This window comes from Canis lupus, chromosome 22 (assembly GCF_003254725.2).
Source record: "Canis lupus dingo isolate Sandy chromosome 22, ASM325472v2, whole genome shotgun sequence".
Lineage (NCBI taxonomy): Eukaryota > Metazoa > Chordata > Mammalia > Carnivora > Canidae > Canis > Canis lupus.
Window position 1 is genome coordinate 55,680,719 of NC_064264.1, and position 27,841 is coordinate 55,708,559.

Sequence of the window (27,841 nt, forward strand, 5' to 3'; positions counted from 1 at the left end):
TGAACGTAAGATTCTTTATGCAAAGTACTGTGACATACAAGAATATAATTTTCCTTTTAAAACAAAACGGTTATACTAGTTATTTCAGAGGTTTAGATTGTGAGGCCATCTGTGCAAACTATAGGGATTCTTGCATTTGGCAGGCAGAGCATTGCAGATGACATTTCAATTTAAACGAGCAAGTTGATTGACTACTATACCAATTTCTAATTAGAAGAATAATTCTGCACAATAGGTTATCTGTATGTGAAAAGGCTCTGTGGACTAAAGTCTTCTGTAGTCAAGACGCAAAAATGGGCAAAATGGCAGAAACTTAGCTTTCATTCTGGATATCTTAATTGTTGAACCAAAGAGATGTTTCACTTTTAAGAAGAAAAAAAGTGTATATATACAGATATACATATAAGCAATGGACATCGTACCTAGCTGACCTTAGTTTTTAGAGGAATCTCCAATAAAAGAAGTTTGTTACACTGACTTGAGGCAATCTGTCAGTGGCTCAAGGTACAGAGAGAGGTCTGCTTTCAAAACTAAGCTACGAGTGAGTGAAGGCAGGCATTAACAGCATTGGTGCCACACTCGCTGGGGGCTGAACCAGATTACAGTGGCTTCATGAAGCAGCAGATGGTCTTTACCTTGTCCAACTTTCATGAGGATCTTCATGGCTCTTGTCTGGCACACCCCTCCCTCCTGGTTATCCAGGCCCTCCAAAGACCCATTTGATGTAGCTGATTAAAAATAAAATGGACAAAACAAAAAAATAAAGAAAAATCAGGAAATCAATAAGCCAAGTTTACATGAACATGAAATGTCTGAAAACAATTTGAAAAATAAGAATTCACTCTTAGTCACAAGTTTTCTGAAAGTATGGAATGCTGAAAGCCAAACATAAAAAAAAAAATAAAAGAAAGAAAAATGGGTATTGTCAACACTGCTGCACATATGCTATCTGGTTTCAAGTTCACTTCAGTGCTTTCTCCTTCCTTCAGAACCCACTGATTTAGTATTAGTCCATACATAAAAGGGACAGCATCTTCCAAAAAGCTTACTATTTCGGAGTCCAAGAGCAAAACAGTTAACACAGTCACTTTAAAATGTAATAATCATCCCACAACACCTGTTTCCTCGACTACAGATTTCCTGCTTCAAGAACAATTAGCTCGATGCTCCCTGATTGCCAAGCATCCAAGTTCGGTAAACACTAAAAGAGGAGACTCCCCTACTTCCCCCTTCCTTCTTTCCCCAGCCCGTCTCGAGATGAAGAAGTATGCTAGTATTCAGGTCTTCAAATTCTGAAGTTTTCCTCCATTCTTCTGTACTCGACCAGAAATAGCGAGTGTGTTCTTATTACCAAGATGGACCTTGGTCAATCTCTCAAGCAGGCCATCCGTTGCAGAACAACGTGGTGGACCCAGGGGACTGCACACATCCTCTGCTCCGTCAGGGCCTGGTGACAACCTGGGGTATGTGGGGAGGATGTCCCGCAGCCACCTGCCTCCTGTTCAGCTTGATCGGCTTCCCACTTCAAGGGGATGGGGGCGGGGGCGAGGAGGAGGAGGAAGAGGAGGAGGAGGAAGGACAGAGCATTGACCACTTTCAGTACTTTCTGAAAAACAGAGTATGCTCTGCTCTACTTAAACACGCTGCTGTTCTGTCTCCTTAGGACAGTGCATCCTCTGAATGGTAACTAAAGCTGTAAAAAGACAGGCTGAGGAAGAGGATTTAAGTTATGGGTCAAGTTCCAGAAGAGAAAAGAAGGTGGAGAGTGCTACACATTTTCATTCCTCCAAAGTTCAAGGGGCAAGGAACAGAAGTGTTTCATATACATTTCTGCAGTGTAAGTCATTTTCTGCTTTGATTATCAAAGGTCTGTCTACTAACACTGTACTTTTCAAGGCACAGAAACAAGGACAGAATTTCTGGTAAAAATAAATCCAAGACATTCTTTTAATGGGCTGTTTTCCAAATGGCAAACAAGGACTACATGCACACAGAGGAATATGCATGCTCCAGATAATTATATTAGCTGCAAAATAAGGCACTTACTTGTCTTTGTATTCTTGAGTTACCAACTTTTACTTTCACTGTTTTCCTTCAAAAACAATGGCTGCTGGTTGTGCGTATAAATATCTCTTTGCTTATCTGAGTGTTTCCTTAGAAGTTTATAGTCTTACAACCATACCTCACTTCTGCTGATGCTGGCACTGCTTCTCCGGGAAAATAGGCAGCATTTGCCATAGTAATTTCTTGGGTAAAAAGTAGACAGTATCTTCTGGTAGACTGTTGAGAAAACGTCTGGACGAGGAGTGAAATACCTAAAAACTTCATATGCCTCAGCGAATCTAATAAAAAGCAAAAAACTTTTCTTCTTCTCCGTTTCTCCCTCTGCTTTCCCTATAGTTTCCTCTCCTCCTAAAGGCAGAAAACAGTGTGGCTATCTAGGACCAGGCACTATTTTGGGAGCAGTGACACAGTCCTGCTATAATCTTCACTTAATTATTTAAAGTTTTCTCAGTTGATCTGTCTCAGAAATGAGGATATGTTTTCATGCAGAAAAACACAGAAAGCTGAAGTCTTTATTTGGCCCATGGCTTCAAAAGTTTCATTTACTTAATTCAAATGGAATCTCAATGTTTTCTAAGTCATATGCACATCAATGTGCCCACATGCAAAAGTGCCCTCAAATGCACAGTTATAGGACTTAACTTTTTCTGGCAACAGCTTAAAAAGATGTTATAAATAAGATCTGAAGGGTGGTGCACAGAAAAAGGGGAGGGTTCAGGTTTATCTTAACCTGGAGATAATAAAGTCAAAGACTAAGATCTAAAAGGAAAATAAAGAATGTATGAATATCAGAACAGAGCAGACATGGTAAAGAACAGTCACCTGGGAACAGAATTCAAAAGTGCTGACTGCTTCTCCTTCGTCAGTTTAGAAGCAAGCACAAGAGGTGCATGTCATTTGGGTGATTTTTTTTTTCTTTTCATTTTAATTGGTAGGTCAATGCCCTTTCTGAGTAGCAATTCTTCCACACAGAGCTCCTTTTGGTTTACCGTAAGTGCTGTCCAAATGACCCCCAAACGTAAAAGAGCTCCCAAGTATTCAAATTAAATTGCAATCTATTAATTTAGCACCCAGAGACTATGAGATGGTAGGAGGGAAATTGTGTAGCAGAATGAACCTGCTTTGCATCTTTAACAGGTGAAACATTTTTATTCCTGGGGGTAGGGGTTGGGGGAAGCCTTCTGGCCCTGAGTTGCACAGAGAAAAATGGAAGGCTATGCCTTTGCAGGGTTCTTTTTTTTTTTTTTTTTTCTTTGCAGGGTTCTTGGACTACAGAGACCACTGCTGGTTGGGAGGGAGAAGGGGGTGGTGAGAGGAGGGCAGCCCAAGAGGCAGGAGGCTGTGATGTGCATTCCAGACTCTGCTTCATTCCCCCTTTAAATCAGCTTGGGAGCGGCAAAGGTTACTGGAAGATATTGAAAAATTCATAATGTTCACATAGCATCCCCAATACCTGGTTAAGAAGGGGATAAACTATAAAATACAGCTAGATGTTCTGTCATGAAAGATTTTTGCCCTGCCCTCCGTTAGGATGACCTGAGTGGTCACAGAAAACCCCCGCTTTGAGATGTCAGCAACCAAAGGAAACTCCCGAAAGTAAACTTCATAGCAAGCACAAAACAATGAAGAGTGACTTGAACTTCTTTTATTTTTGATCCCATAATGAAAATTAACCTCACTCTTCCCTCTTAATCTCCTCATCAGGGAGTGCGGTTCTCATCCTGGAGGTCTCCCTGTCCCTGCCTTGAGCATGGACGCTGACAAGTGTCCCATCCTGACTGCAATTCCTTATGACAGTGAGCTTTGAAACAAAGCCACAAGATGAACACTCTGATTTCTGCCATAACACCCAGTCGCCAAGAAGCTTTAAAAAAGGCTTAGCAGCTGACTTTGAAACACAACAAGGAATTGCTAATGCTTGAGGATAAAAATCTATTTCCATTTCAAAAAAACAATGTTGCAGTATTTTTATTGTTGATTAAATATATTAGGAATTTTTAATTTAGAGAAAGAGTAAAAATAGTTACACCTCATTATACTTAGTTTTTCTTTTTATCTACCAGCATTATCTAATGCTGCCACAATTACAGTATTACAAATGGATGAGATGGCATTTATTTAGAAACAGAAAAACATAACACTGTTATACCTAAGCTTTTAGTGCCCAGACATTTATCCCCCTTTGGCCTAGAGAAAAAAAAAGACTCTGTAAAATTAAAAATTACTAGAGAAGTTTCTCCATCTAGTTAGAAAATAGGTTTAATAAAGATACATGGGCATTTTATGGCTTGCTTTTAAAAGCTTCTGCTTTGGGGATCTAATTGCATGTAGTAAGTATACTGAAATCACTAGATTGCTCCCCTGGGGCCTGATTTCCAGTGGCTGGAGATCATTGCTCAGCAAAAAAGTACCCTGAGTTCACACTGCCTAAAAGTTCTTCACGTCTGCAAACTGCACCAGCCAACATCTGTGGTTTCCCATGAATTTGCGGGTCTGACTCACTGACATTTGTATGCTGGTTATTGGAGTAGGAAAAAGAGAACCAGTGAATAAAACTGACTAAAGGGGCAAGAATCTTCTGGCTGTGTTTTCTAGACTGTGCTCACAGAGAGGAAGTAATAGCACATTTTAACATGGCTTCATCTGATGGCTATTGCCCTGCACCCCAGGGGGCTGCACGGCAGCATCAGATTCCGCCTGTTTTGGGTCTATCACATCGGTAACACTGTGATCAGATAGAGAACTTGCTGCTGGGTTTGTGGCGATATATGAGCTTCATTCACAAAGAGGTCAGGAATGAGGGCAGCCCAAAGAAATTCTCCAGGATAATATAGAGCATCACACTATGAAGGAAAATTCTTGGTTATGCTAGAAAGGATGAAAGACATACTCATGCTATGGAGGATTATTTCAAATTATTTTACAATGTAGCTTATTGGGATGGGACTGGCAGGTGCCCCCCCCCCCCCAAGATGAGGTAGATGATTGACAGACACTCAAAAGCAAGTATTTTTTTATCTATTTCATCAAAGCAGTCGACCAAAGACAGGTAATAAGCATACAGGTCAGGAAAGCCAGAGTTCAGTTGCCTAATAAGTATAAAAACCATAATTTATATAAGTTACATGGGGCATATTCGCTCTTATTTGATTATGAAATAAATAGCATTTTTATGACCATTCTCTATGCCCATCATCCTCTCTGTACTGTTCTCTTCCACCATGTCATGATATGCTTGCCCTCCTCTAATTTTGATTTCTTAGGGCCAGTCTTCCTACACATCTCTCTTCTTAAGCTCAACACAGACTCAGAAGAACCAGAAGCTTACTATCTGACAAACAGAGGAACTAAAGGAAGCAGAATCAAGTGAAAAACATGGAAAGTGAAGCCATGACATTCAAATAAATACGGCACACAAACCAGGTTACTGCTTTCTACCAGGGCTAGCAACTCTCTGAGTGTCTAAAGAAAAAAGGAAAAAAAGGTGGAATGAGATCTGTAAGCTGGAAAACAAGGAGCCTGATAAAAATATCATCAGTTACTGTGAACATACAATCCAGGAAACTACCATCTATCTACTTAACACCATGACATCAATTCAGATTCACAATGGGTACCTTGGAAATAGGGATCTAATCTCTAGATCTCAATGTAGATTTTAATGCCTCAAGTCTGACGAGCATCCTTTCAGATACTGAGGAGAAAGATTCCAAACATGGAGATGATAATGTTCACTGAACGCCAAAAATGATTGCCTTTTTTCTGTAATTAATAAAACTTCTGAAACAGAAACAGTTGTATAATGTGCCAGAAGGAGGAAGAAAAATTCACTTCTTCTAACTTCTTTTTATGTATTTTTCTTTAGGATTTATAGTGTAAGAGATGAGGAATGTGTCATTGTGAGTTTCCAAGGGCCTTGTTATTTTCGTTTGGCAGAATGTTCAAAAAAATTCAGCATTATTTCAAAGCACGTGGCATCTCATCCCATAATACCAAATTTGCCTTATCTTTGCTATATAAACACTTCTTAAAATGGCCTCCATTTGAAAAAGGAAAAATGCAAAGGAAGATATTTTCAAAGTGAAATATATATCCACAAAAGCATTTTGTTTTTGATTTGTTTTAATCTCTACTTGACGAGATAGCTCTCGCTGGCATTTGATTAACTGATTTTAGCGTGTGGGGAACAGGCCACAGTTAAAATACCGTCTAAGTAAGTGGGGAGGTAGGATGTGTGTATTTCTCACCCAAGGAAACATTTCTCCAGTATCATAAGAAGAATCACTTGAATTAAAACCACATAACTATGGTTGTGTTTTGAAATTTTAAAGCAGTAAATCATGCATTAAGAATTAATAACTGGCTTAGCCCCAGTGACTTCTACACAACACAATTAATTAGTTTCTCTGCTAGACAGAATGATTTGGAAAAATGATTTTAAAAATAGAGTCAAAATTTAGACCTTCTCTGTTGCATTCTGCCTTAAAATAGGAGTAAAGAAACCAGGTATCAAATATAAATGGATGCTCTTGAATAAAATAGTATAATTTTATTTCCTGTTTCAAATGTTCATCATGAACAATGATAGGATATTCTCTTGACAGCTCAGAAATAAGAGGAGGTTTAACAACCTTGAACAGTTTAGTCAACTGTCTTTTTGCATTTGCTAAAAGACTTAAGGACACATATTGCTTTGCCACATTTTATATTAATTTTGGGGGGAGACAGAGGGAGATAAAAGAGGACACTATGTGGAACTGCCAGAATATTCACTATATCTCGTATTTCATATGTCACATGAGACTTGGACATCCAGAGAAGCCAGCCTATTGAGAGAATAGTAACAATATAAAGTCATAGTCACCACATCTAGAACATAAATTCTCTCACTCCTTCCTCATAAAATCTTTTAACCATCAAGAACTATATACAAAGATCAAGTTAGTGACAATCATTAAAGATGCTAAGAGCCATAGTTACCTTTGATAACACAGTCATGAAGAGTCACTGATTACATACAACCAGACTGAAAAGGATGAAGGGAGAAGCAGTGACTGAGTGAGTGTGTGTGTGTGTGTGTGTTGGGGGGGCGTGTGTGTGCGTGTACACATAGGGGGGTGTATGTCAATGAAAGAAATACCCTCCAGGCTCCAGCAGTGCACTGACATTTTTCTGAGAGAGATCAAACAGTCCTAGCAATAAATTACCAGTCTCTCTTTTCTTTTGCTAGAGGCACGCTAACCACATGAGATTGATTATGGAGTGGTTTACTCTATTTCCCCTGAAAATATTGCTTGCAACACCTTAGTGTCCTGATTTTTAATGAATTCTGCGGAGGGAAAACATCCCTTTCTAAGTCTAAGATCTCACAGCTAAAAATTAGGATGATTTATGCAGGTGGAATCTTTTATCAGGTAAAAAAATTTTCAATAAGATCTCATAAAAAAAGTTTTCATCTACTATGCTTTAAGGGAATTTATCTTATTGTCACAGCAATGCAGACAAAATTAACATCCTGAGGATGCACTAGGCAACAGTAAAGGAACAATTACCTTTATGCATGAAACTCAACCCTACTATGGGCCAAAATATACTAAAAGGAATTCTGTTTTTAAAAAAATAGGTGGCCAGATGACCACTTCAATAGAATGACCAATCTCATGTTAAAAAAAAAAAAAATCATGGCAAGAATGATGTAAGAGTTCTAAAGATAAAGCGTTATTCTCTATTGTAATCAGCCTTACGTAAGCATTCAGATTTGGAAAACTGAGACTTCCTGGTCAAGGGAGGGTGATACTATCTCATGGAAACATTTTGAACCATGAAGAAGCATGAATTGGAGTAAATTATTTCTAGCACACAATCCGCCACCCACTCTCCCTGGTTTTTAACAGTCCTAATCATTAAAGTATCTGTGAGGAGACATGGAAATGTCTAGATAGCAAAGGGTCGGAGTAAAAAGCTCATGGCGGGGAGGGCGCCCATCGCACAACTTCTTGCTCATTCCACTGTCACTAATCGCATGCAATGATATAAATGGCCCAGTAATTGGAAGTCGGCAGTACCGAAGTGGAAAACAGCCATCTGAGGCAGAGTTCATCTCTGGGTGGTAAGACTTCACTAGTGACTGAATTAATGTTTGCTGACAGTTTCGAATATAACACTGGGAAGGAGAAAATGCTCCACTCTCCATGGCATAAGAGTTTAGATGGACGTGATGTTATTTGCTTTGACCATCCAGAGACCAGTGGTAACCCCAATAAAATGCCCTGTCTGAATTTGCCCTACACATGAACCTTATTCCATTCAGGGGACATGTTCTATACTCTAGGAATCCAGAGCAATTTTCCACATGTTTGCTTCAATAAAAGAATACCTTCATCTCCTGGTTGAACATCAGGAACAATGAAATCGGGCTACTTCACTAATGCAAAAGCCATTTTCAAAGCAGAAGTCTCATTAGTAACACACAGCCTGGTTCCCTCTGTAACGTCATGAATTATGATCCTGCCAGAGGTGCTGTCTGCCTGCCCATTCACCCATCCACCTACCTGCCCGCCCGCCCATCCATCCATCCATCCATCCATCCATCCATCCATCCATCCATCTCAACCGTAGCACTTGTATTTGAGACTAAGGAAATCTGAATTCTCATTGCCTCAGTTTGTATATTTGAGAAATTTACAATTTTTTTAATTTTACTATTTAGTAACTTACCATGGAGGGGCTTGAAAGGATAACATTTTTAGAACCCCAGTAGCATAGTCTCATTGAGAAATGGAATTGATGAAAAGATCTAACAATAAAGAGGAAGTGTGGAAGACCTGACACACTGTTTACAACCACTTTTCCCCAGTGGCCTTTTCTCTTTTCTTCCTGCTCTGTAGGATTTTTTTTTTCTTTCTTTTTAAAAAAAGTATTTTACTTATTTATTCATGAGAGACACACATAGAGAGGCAGAGACATAGGCAGAGAAGCAGGCTTCCTGTGGCGAGCCCGATGCGGGACTTGACCGCAGGACCCCAGGATCACGACCTGAACCGAAAGCAGATGCTCACACACTGAGCCACCCAGATGCCCCTCCATAGGATTTTCTTAATTCAACTCTGGGGCCAACGTCTGAAGTTAGTTCTAGGTTAAAGGATATAAAACAGGGCGCAGGCCCAACATGTTTGAACAAGCACAGAGATCACTGGGTGTCTCAGTCGTGTGGGCTTCTGTGTACTGCTGTGTATGTGCTGTGTGTACACATAACACTCTGCTGTCACTGTGTACAAAGCATGCATGCCTGCCAACTCCCTCGAGGTACTATACAGCCATGTGATGGAACACATATGTTTGATCTTTTGTCTCACCAGGTATGCATCTGCATGCTTGCTGACCCCGGAGCACTGTCACAGACTAAAGATGCTGCTCTAATGGTCTCCTAGCTCTGGCTGGAGTCTTGACTCCTGCATTTATTTCATGGCTGCGTGAACCAGACGTACATGTAGGAACCACTCAGACTTTCTTTCTTTTTTTTTTTTTTTTACCACTCAGACTTTCTAAGTTCTTGTTTTCTCTACCACCCATTCTTGAGGCTGCAAAGTGACACACAGTATGTGAGGCCATAGCACTTCCCTTTAAGTGATACCTAGCCTGGGAGCTCAGAATTTTAAGAACAAATGTGTGACTCTTAAGGATCACACAAATAAGTTTTCTCACAGTGATCTTTTTATGTCTGTCTCATGCCTTTTGGGTATTTTTTTATAGTGCTTTATTTTGCTTAAGTTTTGATCTTCAAGGTGAATATTTAAAGGCTATTAAGAAAGAAACTTGCTCTTTCTCATTCTCCAGAATTACTTGATTATTTATAAGGCTAAATGAACTTTTAAAAGGCTATAAATATGGGCACTAGAGATATGAACATGTATTTTATGTAATTGTAAGGGTAGTTTTATTCTGGGAAATTCCTAAAGAATACCCTTTTTTTTTTCTCCCCTAAGTAATCTATCTTCATGTCTCCTCTCCTCTTGCTTTGCTATTATTTGGTCCAGGTTTTAAGTCTTTCCTCTCCTTTGTCTTCCCTTTAAGAATTAGTCCTCTTATTCTTTCCTCAGTGATTTTGGGGAATAAGGAAGAATGTTCACAGGACTCTGTGTCTCACTTTAAGTGAGGTAAGCTGTCACTACTGCCTGGGTGACACCACTGGATGTGAAGAGAGTCTCATTCTATGAGAGCCACATCCTTATATAGCCAGAGTGACCGATCAGGGATAGATATCCCAATGGCCATGACCCCGTCAGGATTGTGAGCTAGAAGTTTCTCATTTCTCACTACAATCTCCAATTAAGCAGAAGCCGAGACTTTATAACTTTCGTGTAAAGAATGTGAGCTCTATTCATAGGACATTCAACCAGGAATCTTATCGATACACTCTGGAAGAGCCTTCAGTACAGAGGAGGATTTCACATTATGTTAAAAAATAATAGAAACAACGCTTCTAATGATCAGACTAATGAAAGCTTCTTTCTCAGCTAGTCTCAGTGACAAGGCAACCCTGACACACTTTTCTCCACTACATTAGGATGATGCTGAAATTATCAATAAAAATACAGTGTTTCCTTTGTGTGCTGGGGAAGTGAGAAAAAGCCCTGGCAAGGTTGGGGAAATGACAAGTGGGGAAATGATTATATGTACAGAACACTCTTCCCGATCTGTCTCTTTTGGGTCTTAAAGAGGATCTGTTAACAAGCTCAGGCAATTCCACCAACAAAAAGATACATAAATGCATGTTTCTTGGTAAAGGAAGCCCAAGGACAAAAGAACTTTTATAACACTCCAAGAAGACAAAGAGAAGAGATCTTATAATTAAGTTATGCAGCATTACTGAAACTTGTAAACTCTCTCGAGTTTCATTTTATGGACTGTTCGCAAATAAATTATGCTTTGCGAGTACATCATCCCCGCCTGCTAGCTTGCAGGAAGGCATTGCTTTGCCCTTGGTCTTTTGCATCGCACACTCTGCTCCAAGGAGACCCCTTGGGTGTACTAATTAGGAGTCAACCTTGGAAATGAGCACTTTACATGTATCACCCATTTAAACTCCTATCAACCTACAAAAGCAGGGAATGTCACCATCCCCAGTTTACAGATGAAGAGATCAAGGCAGAGACCGGTAAAGTTACTTTTTTTTTTTTTTTTAACTTTTAACTTTTTTTTTTTTTTTCCCAATCTTTACCATTTTATTGGTGTTCAATTTACTAACATACAGAATAACCCCCAGTGCCTGTCACCCATTCACTCCCACCCCCCGCCCTCCTCCCCTTCTACCACCCCTAGTTTGTTTCCCAGAGTTAGCAGTCTTTATGTTCTGTCTCCCTTTCTGATATTTCCCACACATTTCTTCTCCCTTCCCTTATATTCTCATTCATTTGGGGAATATAAATAAAGTTACTTTTGAAGGGCATTCAAGAAACCCAGATCTTTTGGACTCCAGACGCCCACCTACCACACTGATGTGTTGCTCTAAGTGTTGTGTATAGATAATCCTCCAAACACCCAAGTCTCTGATGGATGTTTTATTAAAGATGACAGCTGTAGGTTGGATATAAAAATGTGTTTAAACACTGGAATTTGGCAATCATATACAAGGTATAAGACATAAATCCTCACCTCAAAGTCAGGGATATAACTGACAGGCTGATATTGTCATATCACTAAACTTAATGGAAATGTAGCTTTTGCTACATTTATCACATAAATTCAGAAAGGGGGCACCTGGGTGGCTCAGTGGTTAAGCATCTGCCTTTGGCTTGCTTGTGATCCTGGGGTCCTGGGATCAAGTTCTGCATCAGGCTCCCCGCAGGGAGCCTGCTTCTCTCTCTGCCTGTGTCTCACTGTCTCACCTCTCTCTCTGTGTCTCTCATGAATAAATAAATAAAATCTCAAAAATAAATAAAGTAATTCATGAAAGAAAACCCATAATCATTACACAGGCCACACATTCTTATATACCTGAGAAGAAATCTACATGTAAAAGGATATTTGAAAGCTCCCACAACTATTTTTCCTGGGGAAAGGTTACAAGTAGAGTCAGTATATTTTATTAATGCCAGGTGCCATACTACTCTCCAAAGTAAGTAAATCAGAAACACAAAAGGAACATAAACATAATCAAATAAATATAAATTAAAAATATATACACACACATATATATTTGACAAAAATGCAGGGAATGGAATCTCTTCCTGTTTTGATTCTTCAAGAATAGTGTTTTGTTATATTTGTATGAAAGCATTTTAATTTATTTTGCAATTTTGCTCAGAAGTGAAGTTTATACCTAAGAAACAGCAAGCAAGGCTGACTATGGAGCCTTCCAATTTCATATGCTTTGGTTTTTTAAAAATTGTTTTAGAGAACTAAGCCAATGGCCTAGGAAATTGTGACTCATTCAAATTCGTCCGGTGCTCCTCAAGGAAGACTTTCCCAAGGCAAAGAATGGGAGGGGCAGCTTGGAAAGGACCCCTGGGAATATGGCAGGGGGTACATTCAAGGACAACCTTTCACCAAACAATTGTTAGAAATGATGACTTTCAGAGGCACCTGGATGGCTGGCTCAGTGGTTGAGTGTCTATTTCAGCTCAGGGTGTGATCCTGGGGTCCTGGGATGGAGTCTCACATTGGGCTCCCCACGGAAGCCTGCTTCTCCCTCTGCCTGTGTGTTTGCCGCTGTCTCTCATGAATAAATAAAAAAATAAAAATAAAAATAGTAACTTTCAGATTATTACTATTCCACAAGTCCAAGTCTTGGCTATAGACTTGAAGGAAAATATTGTAGATATTGTATTGCATAAAGCTGACTTGGGAGGGGCCCTGTGCTTGTGGCCTTCTTTGTCACACAGCCTGGCTGTGGCCACTGTTCACTTAAAAAGTATTAACATAATGGCACCCATTTTTCATCCATCTCAGACTCACATAATTTTGATGGAATGACAAAAACCTCTCTGTAGGTATTTTGCAAGGTTCTGTGCTGAGGTTGGATAACCAACCTGCAGAATCTTCATCAGGTTGGATGTTGCAAAGAGCCAGCACACCAAGATTGCCGATTCATTCAGTGCTGGGTTATCAGCTCTAAAGAGAAACTGTAAACCATGCACAGAAAGGGTCTAACAAATAAAGTCTATGACACAGATATGGATGAAGGCTGGGAACACAGTTAAGAATGCAATCCTCCCATTAACTGGAGGGTTTACTAAGGTAGACCTTCCCTTGCAAATGGGCACTTGAGAACAGATAGTTATTTCATAAGCTTTTAAACATTTTAAAGACAATAAAAATAACTATAGGTTATACAGAATGCCTACTATGCTTTTAAGACAATTAAGATTCTGAATGTCATAAAGAACAGCTGCGGGTGGGGGGAGAGCAGTTTCACAGGAAATGGCACTAACATCCCTACTTTTGGATCATTTAAGATTAGGAGGTTTGATGATGCAAATCAGGCCTAAGGTTAATTACTGAAATAGGTCACTTGAACAAGTCAATTCTAAACATTAAGAAAACCTATATATATCATTTTGCCACATGTCAAAGCAAATAATCATCTATGAGAAGAACTAATGAGGAAGCATATCATTTTGTCATGTCATTTTCTAAAGGAATTTAGTGGATACTTGGTAGGTTTAAAAATACACCTCCAATTAAAAATTAATATTTACTTCCCAAACTCCATATAGTATGATGGCTATATTCCAAAAATCTAGTAACCTTGTAAATCAAATTAAATGTCTTAAAGAATTCATAGCAGACCCTGTCCATTTCAATTGGCAAAGAGACACACTAATAAGAGATCCTACCCGGGATGTAAATACCCAACCATAAAATGGTTTGGAACTGCAGACCGCCATCACTGGCTATAACATCAACAATGATAAAAGAATGTCCTAGAAAAAAATTCAAAGAGCTATAAAGTGACTTTCTCCTCAAGCACCAGCAACGGGACTAGACCTCAGGTCTCCAGGCAGCCGGCCAGAGCTCCCGGAATCAGTTTACCTAGGAAATTATCCAATACCTGGGCAGTCTATTGGAAAACCAGACTGTGCCCCTTGGGCATAGCACTACTCCACACCATCCTGTCTGTTTCCTTCCCATGACAAGGAATCAGCACACAGTGATGAAGGTGTTAATACTCATACTCCTAGCACTGCAGGTGCTTAGACAGTAAGATTCAGAGTTGGACACATGTTGTATTGTAGCATCTCCCATAGCGACACTATTCATGGTCTCAAAATGAACTGATGACCTGAAGTGTTAAAAATAACATTTGTAAATCTGAGTACTCTCCATTATGCTATCTTGAATCGTACTATTTTAAGTCAAGTGTGACTTTTGCTTGGATGTATGTGAGGGATCGTTTGATGTGGAAATCAGTTACTTTTAAAAATCTTGGAATTCTTGAAGAAGCAATGGAAAGACTCTTTAAACTATTTTAAAATGTTTTCTGCTCCTCTCTCATCTTCTTTCCAGGGAAAGCTGTCTATCAATGAGCTCTACTGGCTGGGGGCGGGAGTGAGCAATAAGCTTCTGGCCTTTCCCGGGTATCTGTGGTATCTTCCTCTGTCTGTGACACGACAGGATTTCTCAGCGGTCTGTTGAGAGTCTCCCAGTTCCTGGCCAGCCCCTCAGCCCTGGACACTCCCCCCACCAGCAGTGTTCCAACAGCCTCTCACTGTTTCACACTTGAAACTCTTAGCTCTATTTTCAGAAAGATTCTTTTGTCCCAGGCTACCACGAGGTTTTATGTTAGGATTTAATAAATCCTAACTCTGAGGGCCAGTTCTGGAGGCCAACTGAGCTCAGCTACCTGCTACTGAAATAATGAGTTTTTACAAGAAATCTAAGAGATGTCATTACTGTATAGGCTAATGTAAATTATATCATGCTTCTAAATACATACCTGTCACATACTAATGCCATGTAGTTACTAAATGCTCACTTTGTTGAACACACAGATGTTAACATCAAGCACATGCAGTATCTGCATTCCTGAGTCCTACCTCAGATTGAAGCTAAACCCACCACATTTACTGCAACATCACCTGCACTGGGGGGGACGCAGAATGTGCGAAGCCGTCTTCATGAAGTCATAAATGGAAAGAAGAGGACAGAATCTATGTCTATTGCTTTATCTCCACGCAAGCCAGCTTGTGGACTTGGGTAGTACACACAGTTCTAGTGATTTATACCAAGCACCGCAGGAGAAGTGGGTGCCCTAGGGCGTCCCCCCCCCACCCAGGCACAGTGTGTGCTCTCTCTCCACCTACCCAGGGGGGCACAGTTGTCTGTGTGGATTCATCGGGTCCCAACACTATACATCAGTGTCCCTGGTAAACAGTCTAACTTAAAGAAAGTTTTTCAAAGAAATAAGTAAACCAAAAGCTTAGGTTTTAGGTTTCCAAAAGCTCCATTTATTTCACCTAAGAACTATTTTATATTTTCAAAGATTTCTCTATTATTTTGTATACTTTACCACCCCATCTGCTTGGTTCATCCCTCAGAATACTTTCAATTTCATTTTATGATAATTATTCCTTTAAGTCCATAATTTACCACTTTCTGTTTCTTTGTTGTACATACTCTTGCTAAGGTACTCTGTGTCAAACTGGCTTCAAAACAGGTTTTCAGGCTCTGGTGTTCCAGGTTTGCAGCAAGGACAGGATAATTAGACCACTATGGCCATCTCTGTTTTCATAGCTAATGCAGTAAAGAAACAGTGTATTATTGGGTACTAAATAAGTATTTAGTGAATTCCTGACTTTGTACTCTGAAGAGCGGCCAGTAAGCTGAGAAAGGCAGTTTCTACTGGGTCGCCAAGAGATGGGACAGCCTGCCCAAAGGACGGCAGTTCTGCATTCCCTGGTGAACTGAAGCCCATGGTAACAAACAAGTGGACACTCTGACCCAGTTATGAGCAGTTTTAAACCAAAGAAACTGAGAACAAAATATTTCACTGCTTGAGTGATGTAATCAAGGATGTCAGTCACCCAGACTGCACTCTGACAAAACCCTGGCCCTGGAACAATTGTACCTTTGTGCCAACCTGTTTTTTGCTATCCTAGTAGGCATGTGCTTGGATGTGTGCACCCTCTGACTTCACAGCTTTATGAAGTGGGTTGGCTCTGATATGACCTGTAGGACATATAGTATCAGTTTCCTGCAACAATGTGTCATATTATTATGTAGATTTAAAAAAATGGTAATTCACTGAACAAACCCAAGTTTTTGTCTTATTCTTCTAAATCTGGTTTTAACACATGCCAGTGTGTGATTGTGGGTTGCCTGTAACCCCCCTATCCTTTGGATCTATGAACTCCACAAGGAAAGGATACCATTACACTACCTTGCTCACTGTTGAATCTCTAGCACTTACACACAGTTTCTGGCACAGAGTAAATACTAAATTTCTAAATGCGTGAATGAACAGATGGACAGATGGATGAATGGATGGATGAAGAGAAAAGTCATCGCACAAGATTTACCTATGAGATCTCACCAATGGTCCTTAAAAATGTTTTTGTCAGTAGAGATGCTGAGTATATTCATATTCATATATATATATATATGTAGTATAAAAGTATAAAAACTCTAGGAGGTTTTTTCCTCTTTGGGTATTTATATTATTGAGTACTATTGGTACAGGGTCCCTCATTCAATTAAGGTTTCATAAAAAAAAAAAAATCAATTTTCAGCAAAGATTCTCAACAAATTATTTGCCACAGTAATAATTTAAAAAATTGATACAAACCTATTTAGCTTATCCTAATTTCTATAAGATAAATAAAATTATACTTACATATAATGTAATAATCTCTGTTCTTCTGAAATTCTAAACCCCAGAGGTTAGGGCTGAACTCTTGAAACTTGATAGTGAATTTTACATCTTGGTCTGGTCTGGCACAGTTGAGAAGAGGGGTGTTTTCTTTCTTAATAGTACATCGGTCTGCTTGGTCTTTATCAACCATATAAACTTTATAATATTCATACTGGCCAACAGTTTTAGAGTCCACTTTGGGGCAAATAATATCCAATTTGTCTCCTATCTGTGGGTATAGTACCAGTCCTTGTCCAGGTAGAAATCTAAAAGCATAAAAAAAAAAAAAAAAAAAAAAGCCATTGAGTCGATTAACAATGAACAGTTTTAATTAATGATAATTACAATATAGCCAGACAACATCAATCATTGCAAAGTACAATTTTATAAATCCACATTTGTATTTGCCACGAGTATCTCAGTTCAGATCAGCATGGGATGAATGTATTTAGGAATCACGCTTTAAAGAAAAAAAAAAAAAAGGAAGAAAGGAACCACTCTCCTTACTCTATGCAGTAGGATCAGTCAACCTCCTGACACTTCTTTCTACCACCCCCTCGCTTGTAATATTTCAGTACTCCTTTGTATAAGTTCACAATAACTTTTCCTAGGTGGTGAGTCAGACCTTCACACCTGTTTGTTATTTTTTTTTTTAACCATCGGCAGCTTTAGTTTATTGGGCATGCTGCAGAAAGACGGCGTCAATGCCAGAGAAGAGTGGGTGCACTCACACTTCGCTGTCCTGTTAGTTTCCATTTGCTGCTGATGTTAATTAACAGACAAGTTTCATCAAGAATGTTTCAAATTACTTATCATAATTAGTCAGCCACTGATCAGACAATGGGTTTTTTATTACACCGAACAAAAGAAATGTCTTACAAACCCATAAAAGATAACCAGAAATAATTCCCTGTAGTATTGATTCAGCTGCATGATGAAGAGCCCCCAAGTGCAAGGACAGCAACTATCATCCCTGCTCCACAAACCTTTTTTTTCTGCCTTGTGATGTGTTTGCTCCAATTAATTCTCAGAAGCAAATCTTTAGAACTAGGATGACTGATACAATATCCCCTTAATGCTTTACAGCTAAAAGCTTCCCTCTCTCTTTTCTCTCTCTTGCTTGCCATGCTGCTGAAAGATCTTTCCTAATGGGGAGTTTCTTTGAGAAACTGAAACAAGAGCTTTCTAATGAACATCCATCTACAAGCGCTAACACTAACAACACACTCAGAAACCCAATCTCGGTCCTCCCTCTGTGAGCAGCCAAGCCTGCAGGCTCATTAAAATATTAAAGCCCAAGAACAAAGCATCACGTCTGAATCTTTCCAATCCTATCCCTTTATTTAACCAGGGAAGCCCACCAGCCATGACAATTAATGGGTCATAATTCACTGAGAGAGAGCAAGCGAGCTCCTGGATGATGGGGCACCCCCAATTTCAAACACAGACTGAGGAAACAGGTTATGATTTATGCTAATGAATAGTATTAATTTTCTGAAAAGTGCATGAGTTGTGATGAACCGCCACAGAACATAACAAATCATAGTATAGATTTATATTAAAAACCAATACTCCTTATGGTAGGAAAAATGTATGCTGCATAGTGGTTTGTGATCTTCTATGGGAATGTATCATTTATAATCCCAAAGAGAGTGTGGTGGCCTTCTTCGCCCCCCCGCCTGCCCCCACAGCAGCTCCTTTAGCAAGGACACATTCACTGACAGAAAAAAAGAAACAAAGAATCATTTAAAAAATCTTTCTCAAAATGAGTATTTTTTATAACAATGACAAATTTCAAACAACCAAGTGTGTACCCTTGAAATCTTTTCTGAAACTTTTGACAAATGAGGATCACCACTACTGAGAGCCTTTCTGTGACTCTCTTGGCCATTTATACAGTTTTGTGGGGGAGAATGCTTCAAAAATTCAACTCCCAGGGTTCAAATCCCAGACTCCACCCCAAGTGCCAGTATAGTCTTTCTAGGCACATCTGTTTTTCTTACAGGTAAAATACAATTCTGGGTTCTGAGGGATGGACTGAAGACTGAATCAGAACATTTGTGGATGAAGCTTTGTCATCTTTACTCCTGCTCCTCACAGTGATTCTGTGCATCCTTATGGTTAAGAAGTAGGGACAGGATGCCTGGCAGTCAGTCCAAAGGAAATGTGGCGGACATTATACTGCTCATCTTCCTAACACATCTTTTCCCCCATGTTTTATTCCTTGACCTTCTTAGGAAATCTTCACTGCATCTAAGAACCAGAGGCCAATTCCTCCCTGGGGGTGCCCACCCCATGCCACACATTTTCTTTCTTAAATCTGTTCCTTTGGGAGCTGGCAGCAGAAAAAGCAGCACATGTGAGCTGTGTTAGAAGTATTCCTAGACCACAACTGAGGTCTGCAGCCTGCAGGCCTGCGTCTGCCTCCTCTCAAAGCTCTGATCTTCACACCCATCAACTTTTACCTTGGACCTTTTCTCCAGGGGCTTGCCCGGGCTTTAGAGATCAGGATCCTTCTCAGCCAGATGGACCCATTTTCTTGTGCATCCAGTCAATTTCCTTAAGGAAATGCATCAGACCTGCCCCATTCCCTCCCAGCCACATACGATGTCTGCATATCTTAGAACTCTCCCACATCACACCCCATGTGTTAACGTCTGGCTCCCTAAGCTCTTTCTTCATTCAAAATGCTCCTTAGATCCTGTTTCCTTCATGAGAGTGCTCCTCCGCTACCGCCCCCTCCCCCCTCCCATTTAACCAAAAGGTTCACAGGAGATCTCCTCCCCACATAGAAGTAACTGCTTATGACTGTCTCTTCACTCACCAAATCTGCGTTACAGCTTCTTCTGCTGCTGCTGACAGGGCTGAGGTCAAGAACGTCTGACACATCGCCAGCCCGGCTAGGAGGACCACTATGTTTTAGACTATTTTCAGAAGACACAAATCCCTTAAAAAGCGATAACTGTCAGTGATGAGGGAGTGATGTATGGGGAGGGTAAGCCATGGGGTGGCTTAGCAAAATGAAAGGGAAGAGGAAAAATCTCAAATTTCAATAAACATATATGATATGCTCATAAAATACATCCCGATGAAACCCACTGTTTCAAATGCTTTGCAAAGTGTCTGTTTACTTTTCAGAATACATTTTGGCAAAAAGTAAGGCAAAGATTTGATGCTTTCCCCTGAAAAAGTAATTGTTTCAAGAATTCCTTAAAAAAAGAATGAGCACTTGAATGCTTTAAAGGTTTACTGAAGCATGCATATATATATATATATATATATGTATATATATATAAAACATACATGCTTACATATAACCTGGCTTACATATACAATATGATTTACATATAATATATAAAATATATATAATATATAAACACACACGTACAAACTTGTAAGCACACCAGTCATTCAATTGATGAGATTATAGTTTCTCAGCAGATAAAGACTCTGGCTGAGCTGAGAGCCTGATTCATGAATTTCTTGCCTGCCATTACCACTGTGCACAGTCAAACCCCTTTGCTTCCCAGGAACCTTCAGTTTCTAAGGCAACATGAAAGCAAAAAGACTCAAGCACGTAATAACAACTAAAGCAATCCATTCTGTGCCGGATGCTCTGAGGGACCAAAGTATAAGATCCTCATCGTCAAGAGCGTACAGTCTAGCTCCTGAGGGCAGGCAGGTCCCATGTGTCTGGTTCAATACTGAATGCCCAAGGGCTGACATATGGTAAATGCACAATAAATAATGTATTCATTGAAAAAATATGGAAGAACAAATGGAAGCTAAGATATACACAGATACATTTAAGTCAAATTATGTGCTATAGGCCATTTGCAGATTATAGGCATGTAAGAATTCTGTAGACAGGACCATCTAGTGTTGGGCCAGGGATGTGGGGGAAGAGACAGGATTTCTAAGACATCACTCTAGGGCATGATGGGTGTTTCTGGAGAGCAAGCACCAGTGCAGAGCTCTTGACCCATTCTCTCTGGAAGGATCTGAGAGTATGGCGGTTTTCTACAATCCCTTCCTATCTAAAATGCAAGGCAGTTAGCCCCTCCAGAACCACTAAGAAAAGCACTGCTGCTTCAGAGAACTTATTCTCAGCTAAGCACTGTTCAAAGCCCCTTCTACCACATTATCTTGATTTAATCACTGCACACGTACATAACATGCAAAACAGATGAAGACCCGCTGTGCCAAACAACAGGAGACACGAAAGGAAAAGCCCCCTTTCTTTGCACACTTTTCAGTTCTCACTGCATCACATTAAAGCATAAATCTGGTTTTGTGAAATGCAATTTTTTTCTAAATTGAGCTTTGCATAGATAAGCCATGACGTTAAGGAGAATGAAGAGAAACTCAATGGACATGCAGACTTGCAAACGTCACATAGAGTCTAACTCTATGCCAACCATGTGCCTACAGTGGAGGCTGTTCCAGAGGCAGTCACCTGAGACCACTGCTCACAAAGGTGGCCATCTGGTAACCCTACCTTGCCCCAGGAGGCTGAGAACCAATATGTGAGGAAGAAACTGACTAACTATACAAAATCTGTATTTAGTGCTACAGATGGTCTCCTGACAATTTATGAGAATTCAAAATGTAAATGAAAATAAAATGGGGTAAATTTCTTAGTAACACCACTTTTTTTTTGAGTGGAAGGCAGTGTGTCCTATGTTGTTAAAACCAAGTCAGTAACCACAGACCTAAAACATAGACAAATCATAACTGTTTTTGAAGCTAGGTCATTCATATTGGGATTTTATTACCTCAAGATTACTGAGAGACCTTAATAAGTCAACTACACATTATAACTATGCCCTGAATATTTTGTAACATTTAGTAATACACGCACGTATCCTGTTTTGACTTAGGAAGTATTAAAAAAAAAAAACAGGAAGAATTATGGTGGTGACTATTGGCTAATTTCAAATTATTAACCTGGCTACCCATGGTGGGGGTCACATACATTGAAATAACATTTATCTTCTAACCAAAAGGAGCAGAGTTACAACCCACACCATACAGGTAAGGTTGTTTTTGTCAAATGCTACCCAAACAAAGAGCAGCAATAGGCATCATTTCATAATATCTGCTGGTTTCCAAAACAAAAACCAAAGAAGACTTAACAGTGCTTCGTGTCCTGTCTAGGCCAGAGAAAAGAGCCAGGCCAGTTTCCTTTCAGAGCCAGGCTACTGAAAGGCAGGGCAGTCACCCTGCTGCTGTCCTGAGAGGGAGAAGCCATATCCTCCTCTCTCTATCAGGAGATGGTGGCTCAGGGCTGCTTCCTGGAAGTTAGTGCTGTGACTTGGCTGCTCACTGCAGGGCCTCCCCTGAATGTAAGAGAGAATTAACTCCTATGGTTTTCCCCAGTGAGTCATTTCCAAGCAAGACAATAGATGGAATGACTCTGAATCAAAATATAGAGACAATGTGAAATAAAACAGTTAACCTGCCTAAAATGAATTGATCGGACATCAGAATGTTTTTATCTTCTGATTACCTATCAAGTGTAATCCAAGTTTTTAAAAAAGTTATTCACTACACCACACTCTAATACTTCCCCCGGGGAAAACTTTGAATCAATCTAATAACCTAAATTAGACATTAATATTTAGTAATCTAAATTAGATCTCAAATAACCTCAATTAGACATTTCAACTTCATATTCATTATTGTAGCAACTATTTATAATACAGTCCTTATGAGTGATATTCTGTAATTTTTTAAGATTTTATTTATTTACTCATGAGACACACACACACACACACACACACACACACACACAGAGGCAGAGACACAGGCAGAGGGAGAAGCAGGCTCCATACAGGGAGCCCGACCCGGGACTCAATTCTGGGTCTCCAGGATCACGCTCCGGGCCAAAGGCTGCGCTAAACCGCTGAGCCACCCGGGCTGCCCGATATCCTGTAATGTTTTAATCCATACTAGGAATCCATGCTGTACAAAACAAAAACAATAACCCAGCACAATGCATTTAAAGCATAAACTAGCCACTGAGGAGTTCACAGATCATAATATATAATTTTCTCTGACAGACCAGAACATCACACGTGTGATCTCAGGTCCGGATTCCTCTGTTGACTATCACTGCATTACCAGGTCTTGGGGTGCTTGAGAAATCTGACGGAGGCAGTGGGTGCTCCAACAACTTCTGACCCTGGCCACATGGAGGAGGAGAATCCATAGGAAGCCAGTAGCTGAGGTGTTTAGGGATCACGGTGTAGGGGGGAACCAGAACTGCACTCCCAACCTCACTAAAAATGCCCCATTTCTTCTCCTACCCACTCCTGCACCTCAGGACATTCAGTGACTTCTTATGCGTTTCTTCAAAGTTGTCCAAAATTAACCTAGAAGAATGGCCAAATTGCTGAGGGGCTCCCTGGATGCTGATGCAGTCAGTGAAAATGTACAGGAGAAACAGGAGGCCTGGTTCTCCTGAGGGAAGGGATACACATGGAGGTAAGTGATTGAAAGATAAGCCAGATCACCATATAAATAGGAGCAGCTCAGTTAAGTGGTAGCTGAATGCAAAGTATCTTGTTGACACAGGATAAAAAGAGATCAGAAGAAGAAGACCTGGACTGGAATGACCCATGTCTGTGTCCAAACAAATGACTGGGTTGGGCACACTCCCCTTTAGCCAGGCATGATGACAGTGCTTCTAAGTTAAGTGTCAGCTTAGATCCAGAGCCATTTCTATTTACTACTAGGTACATAAAAATCTAAGTATCTAATATTTCTGCAAACTTATGGCAGGTATCATGCATCTGAAAATAGGACCTTGGTCTCCTGTAGTAGGACAGTGCAAATCCAGCCAATATGGCAACTTGAGAGACAGGAGATTCACCCCCATGTTCTACCTGTGGAGCAAACTGCAGAGCAAAATAATTCATAAATGAATAGACGCTACTTTTTTTCCATGGAGGATTGCTTTTATTTTTCCTTTCCTTTCAAAGTTTCATCAGAGCACTATTGTAAGTACGTGGCTAATTTCAATTGAAAACATACACATATAGACGATACGTGGTGTGTGACTGCTTATTTTCCCAATGACACAGAAAAACATACACAGATGATCAAACTTGAGACCTTTACCTGAGACTGCTTTGAGCTACTGGATGGTGGACCTAGGGTGATTTTTCACTTCCTGCATTTTTCAGAATTTTCTACAATAAACATTAAATGCTTTTGTGATAAGACAGAACAGAATCTTTCATGGACAGTTTCAAGAACAAACGATACCACGTTCCTCAGCAATCTTTAGAAATTCTGGTCTTAAAAAGAAGCACTTAAAATAGGTAAAACCTGTAGATGTTTTAACTTTTTTGCTGCAATTCCTTAGGAAGTAACTAAAGTGATTATGATTGAAACTGTGGCCTACTTAACAAATCAGCTCCCGAGTTCACAAAACCCTAGTATATTACTGTACAGCTAGTTTATTTGAATAAGTGAGAAAATATGGGATGGATACAGTTTAGGCCTAATCACTGCACTGCAAAAATCTGGAAGTTGGCTAACATTTCAGGGGATCTGAATTCTAGTTCTAGGAGCGGGTTTACCCTAGCAGTTGGCACCAAAAATCACGTCTTACCACAGAATGGGTTTATTTGCAAGCCAGTGTTCTATATTAAGCACACTCTGAGTTTACTACATTTTGGAAAACATGCACTTTTCCCATAAAATGCTTCTATTTTTATTTTAATTAAATGTCCAAGGCTGCAGGGAAGAGGAGCAGTCGGTCTGTAAATCAGTCCGAAATTGTCAATGAGGAGGACTCTGCAGGCTTGGCTGTCACCGGTTGGGTTTTCTGGTTTCCTCCTGACAAAAGACAAACATTGCTCTGGATAAGCCCAGAGCCACGACCAGAACCTCATCATGCACTGGGGGTCTTCCCTGTCTCTACGGGGCTAGAAGAGAGCATGAACACAGAAGCTCAAGGTTCCTTTCAGAAGCACCCTGTGCACAGGGGAATTAGAAACACTGCAGAAGCAGGACTTGAATTTGCATGTGCATATCATAAACAGACAGGATACCCCTCTCCTCTTACTTCCGTTGAATGCTACATTGCTGCCACAGCTTCTTAAGATCATCTCTCTAAGTGTCCCCAAAAGAAGAGTTTGTTATAAGAGGAATAAACAGAAGCACGGCCCACAACAGACACAGGCAGTGTCGACCCTGAGAAATACTTGGAAAAAGTTTCCTTTTTGTGGATAGCACTTTACTGCCCCCTTTTGCACTTTCCCATCAGAACAAGATTCTGCACAAACTTTCTCTGAAAGCAGAGCGAGAGTGGGGTGTAGCTACAGGGTGTCAGCTGTATCCAGAATCAGGTCACCAGATACCACTGCTTGGAGTGGCAGGTAATTACCTGAAAACTTGAAGCCAGGGCACCACCATCTTCTGAGTGGCTCTAAGAAATAAGGTCATAATTGGAGCCTTTAATTGACATTTTCTGCTTTAATTCGAAAGTGTACAGGTGCTGGTTTGCACAGGTGCCCCTTCTTTCACACTCTTCACTAACAAATATCTGCAACATGAACCTGATTTATTCAAGGGAAAGAAAAGGGGCATAAAAGCAGGGTATAGAATCTGAGACCATTAACGTGTTATAAATCTGAGAGCTAGGGGGTGTATGGGGGGGTGCGTTTCAAGCTTCACACCAATGACAAGCAAACTCTTCCACAAAAAGAAAGATGAGAAGCACAGAAATTCAGAATGCACTGTGAGCAGATGGGTGCTCAAACCAGTTTAGCAACTTTGCAAGGTGAGGCGCGACAGTATTTGTGCCTCTTCACCCAGGCATACACTTGAAGAAAGTATTAAACTCCAGTCTAAAGGGAACTTTTATTTATAAAATCCTAATCTGCAGAGCCAGAGGCCTCACTCTGGCCAATGACCTCGACTTGCAATTGACAGTCTGCGTGTAGCTGCTGTGTACACTTGTATTTAAACTTAATCCATTTCCTTGTCATTCTACAATTACTGTACGAGTCAAAATAATATTAAGTTTCACAGCCTACAATGCTGCACAACTGAATGAAAACTGACTCCTTTTGATGTTAATCTTTCTTTTTTATTTGCGACATAATGCTCAAACATTGTTGGCTTAAGCAAGTTTTATTGTAAAATGCTCAGAGAGAATATTCTCAGTAGTTTTAAATTTTCATTGCCACTGTGGTCCATGGAAAACAACACAAGTTCTTTAAGTTTTATCTGTTCTGCTGTAAAAACAAAACAAAACAAAAAACAAAAACCCTTCCAATTCACAGAACAGCCTACAGCAAGCTGAGGTTGAAACAGATAGCTTTAAACACTGGTCATGAGGAGCGCCGAGTGCTCTACAGAACTGTTGAATCACGACGACAGTGTACACCTGAAACCAATATGACACTGATAACTATACCAGAATTAAATAAAAAACTTAAAAGAGCTTTGCATCTGTAAGTCAGATGTTCAGTGCATGATGTACATATAGCACTATTTTCTTTGCACAGGTTCACAGAGACTAGGTGATCTCTGCTATGCCATTAAAAAGAAAAAAACAGAGGTTTTTATTTACGGAACTGATCTAAGCAACCCTCTTTCCCCTCAACACTTCCAAAGTGAAGTTCATTGCCACATAAGGCCAAACCGGGGGGCTTAAAGAAGAAGGCTGGGGTGCTAGAGGCGAAGTGGGACGGCAAGAGCGAAGTGAGCCACTTGGGCCAACTCCATCATGCTGGCTCATCCACGCTGGCCCCATTATCAAAACAGATATTTCATAACCCGTGGAGGCTAGAGACGCTGCGAACTTCTTTCCCAACTCTGAGTTGTTTGCACCTGTATGGTCTTGTTCCCAGCCATGCTTTTAGCAAGAGTCTATAAAGGAAGGTGGAACTCTTGTTATTTATAGGTGAGGCACCAGAGAGAGAAAGGTGGCTTTCATATAGCAGGAAATGCAAGGGGCACTTCCAGCTGGTTCTCTGTTGTTTCAGATAGAAACGAGCAGATCCCATTTGCTCATCTGCCTGAGTGGGAACATCACAGGGCTGAAAGGCACACGTAACTCACAAAGGGAGTGGGCTGGCACCTTACACGCTGGAGGGAATGGCACTGCGATCTCCATGCACAGCAACGTCACACTAGAGCTTGGGCGTCTCTTTTCTAGCCAGCCTTCCCATTCCTTTCATTCCTATCATCACATTTTTTTTTTTAATTCCAAAGAATCTTGCCAGTTTAGAAAGACAATTCAGCCATGTTTTATGGGTGAATGAAACCTCTCCCCTTTGGTGGGGAAGCCAGCACTGAAAGAAAGAGGCACACTACAGGGGTCCAATTCCTGCTCCTCAAGCAGGTGTAGATCCCTGGGAAGGAGCCTGAGTGCTCCCTGCTGGACTCCAAGGTCCCCCCACCCCCAGACCTTGCACACAATAGGTAAGGTTGAAGAAGAGACCAAACTGTTAGTTCTCTCCTGATATAAGAACAGATTCTCCCTGCCAGTTGAGGATACATCTGCCAACATAGTTTACAAGGCTGTGTGCAATCACTTTATAACCAACCACCTAATCGCCTGCGTCCCAGGCGAGTAGGGACTCTGGCTCAGGGACGGGACTGCTGTGGGCATAGGACAGAAGACATTATTCTGCACCTCTCATGGCTTTGGGACAGCCCAGAGAGTAGGGAATAGGAGAGGGACGAAAATTAAGGAGGCTATACAACAGCCAGGTCAGCCCTGCTGACATCACAAGAGTCAAACCTAGAGACTTCCACAGAGATTGCCCCAAAGCTGTATCTTATAAAAATGTGCATGGTGCACCACTGTAACTGTGGACAGTATAGCTCCTGCTCGGTCACCAGAAGCAGCTTTGATAGTTTCACCAAAACGCAAAAATGCACGGAAATTAACACTCTTAAGTTATT

At 40.4% G+C, this 27,841-nt stretch overlaps 1 protein-coding gene and 1 long non-coding RNA gene across 2 annotated transcripts in view; one reads left to right on the forward strand and one right to left on the reverse strand.

The window, feature by feature from the left end:
* The window catches only part of EFNB2 (ephrin B2), a 41,734-nt gene that overhangs the window by 2,254 nt on the left and 11,639 nt on the right, over window positions 1-27,841 (reverse strand). Inside the window, exons 2-3 of the mRNA XM_025441012.3 lie at window positions 16,898-17,181; window positions 636-728 (exon numbers count right to left, since the gene is read on the reverse strand). Of these exons, the coding sequence (XP_025296797.1) occupies window positions 636-728; window positions 16,898-17,181 (377 nt within the window). The remainder of the gene's footprint in view (window positions 1-635; window positions 729-16,897; window positions 17,182-27,841) is intronic.
* LOC112655829 (uncharacterized) lies at window positions 722-7,737 on the forward strand. Its single transcript, XR_003133906.3, has 3 exons — window positions 722-1,463; window positions 1,664-1,837; window positions 5,328-7,737. It is a non-coding gene; the product is annotated as an uncharacterized LOC112655829 (long non-coding RNA).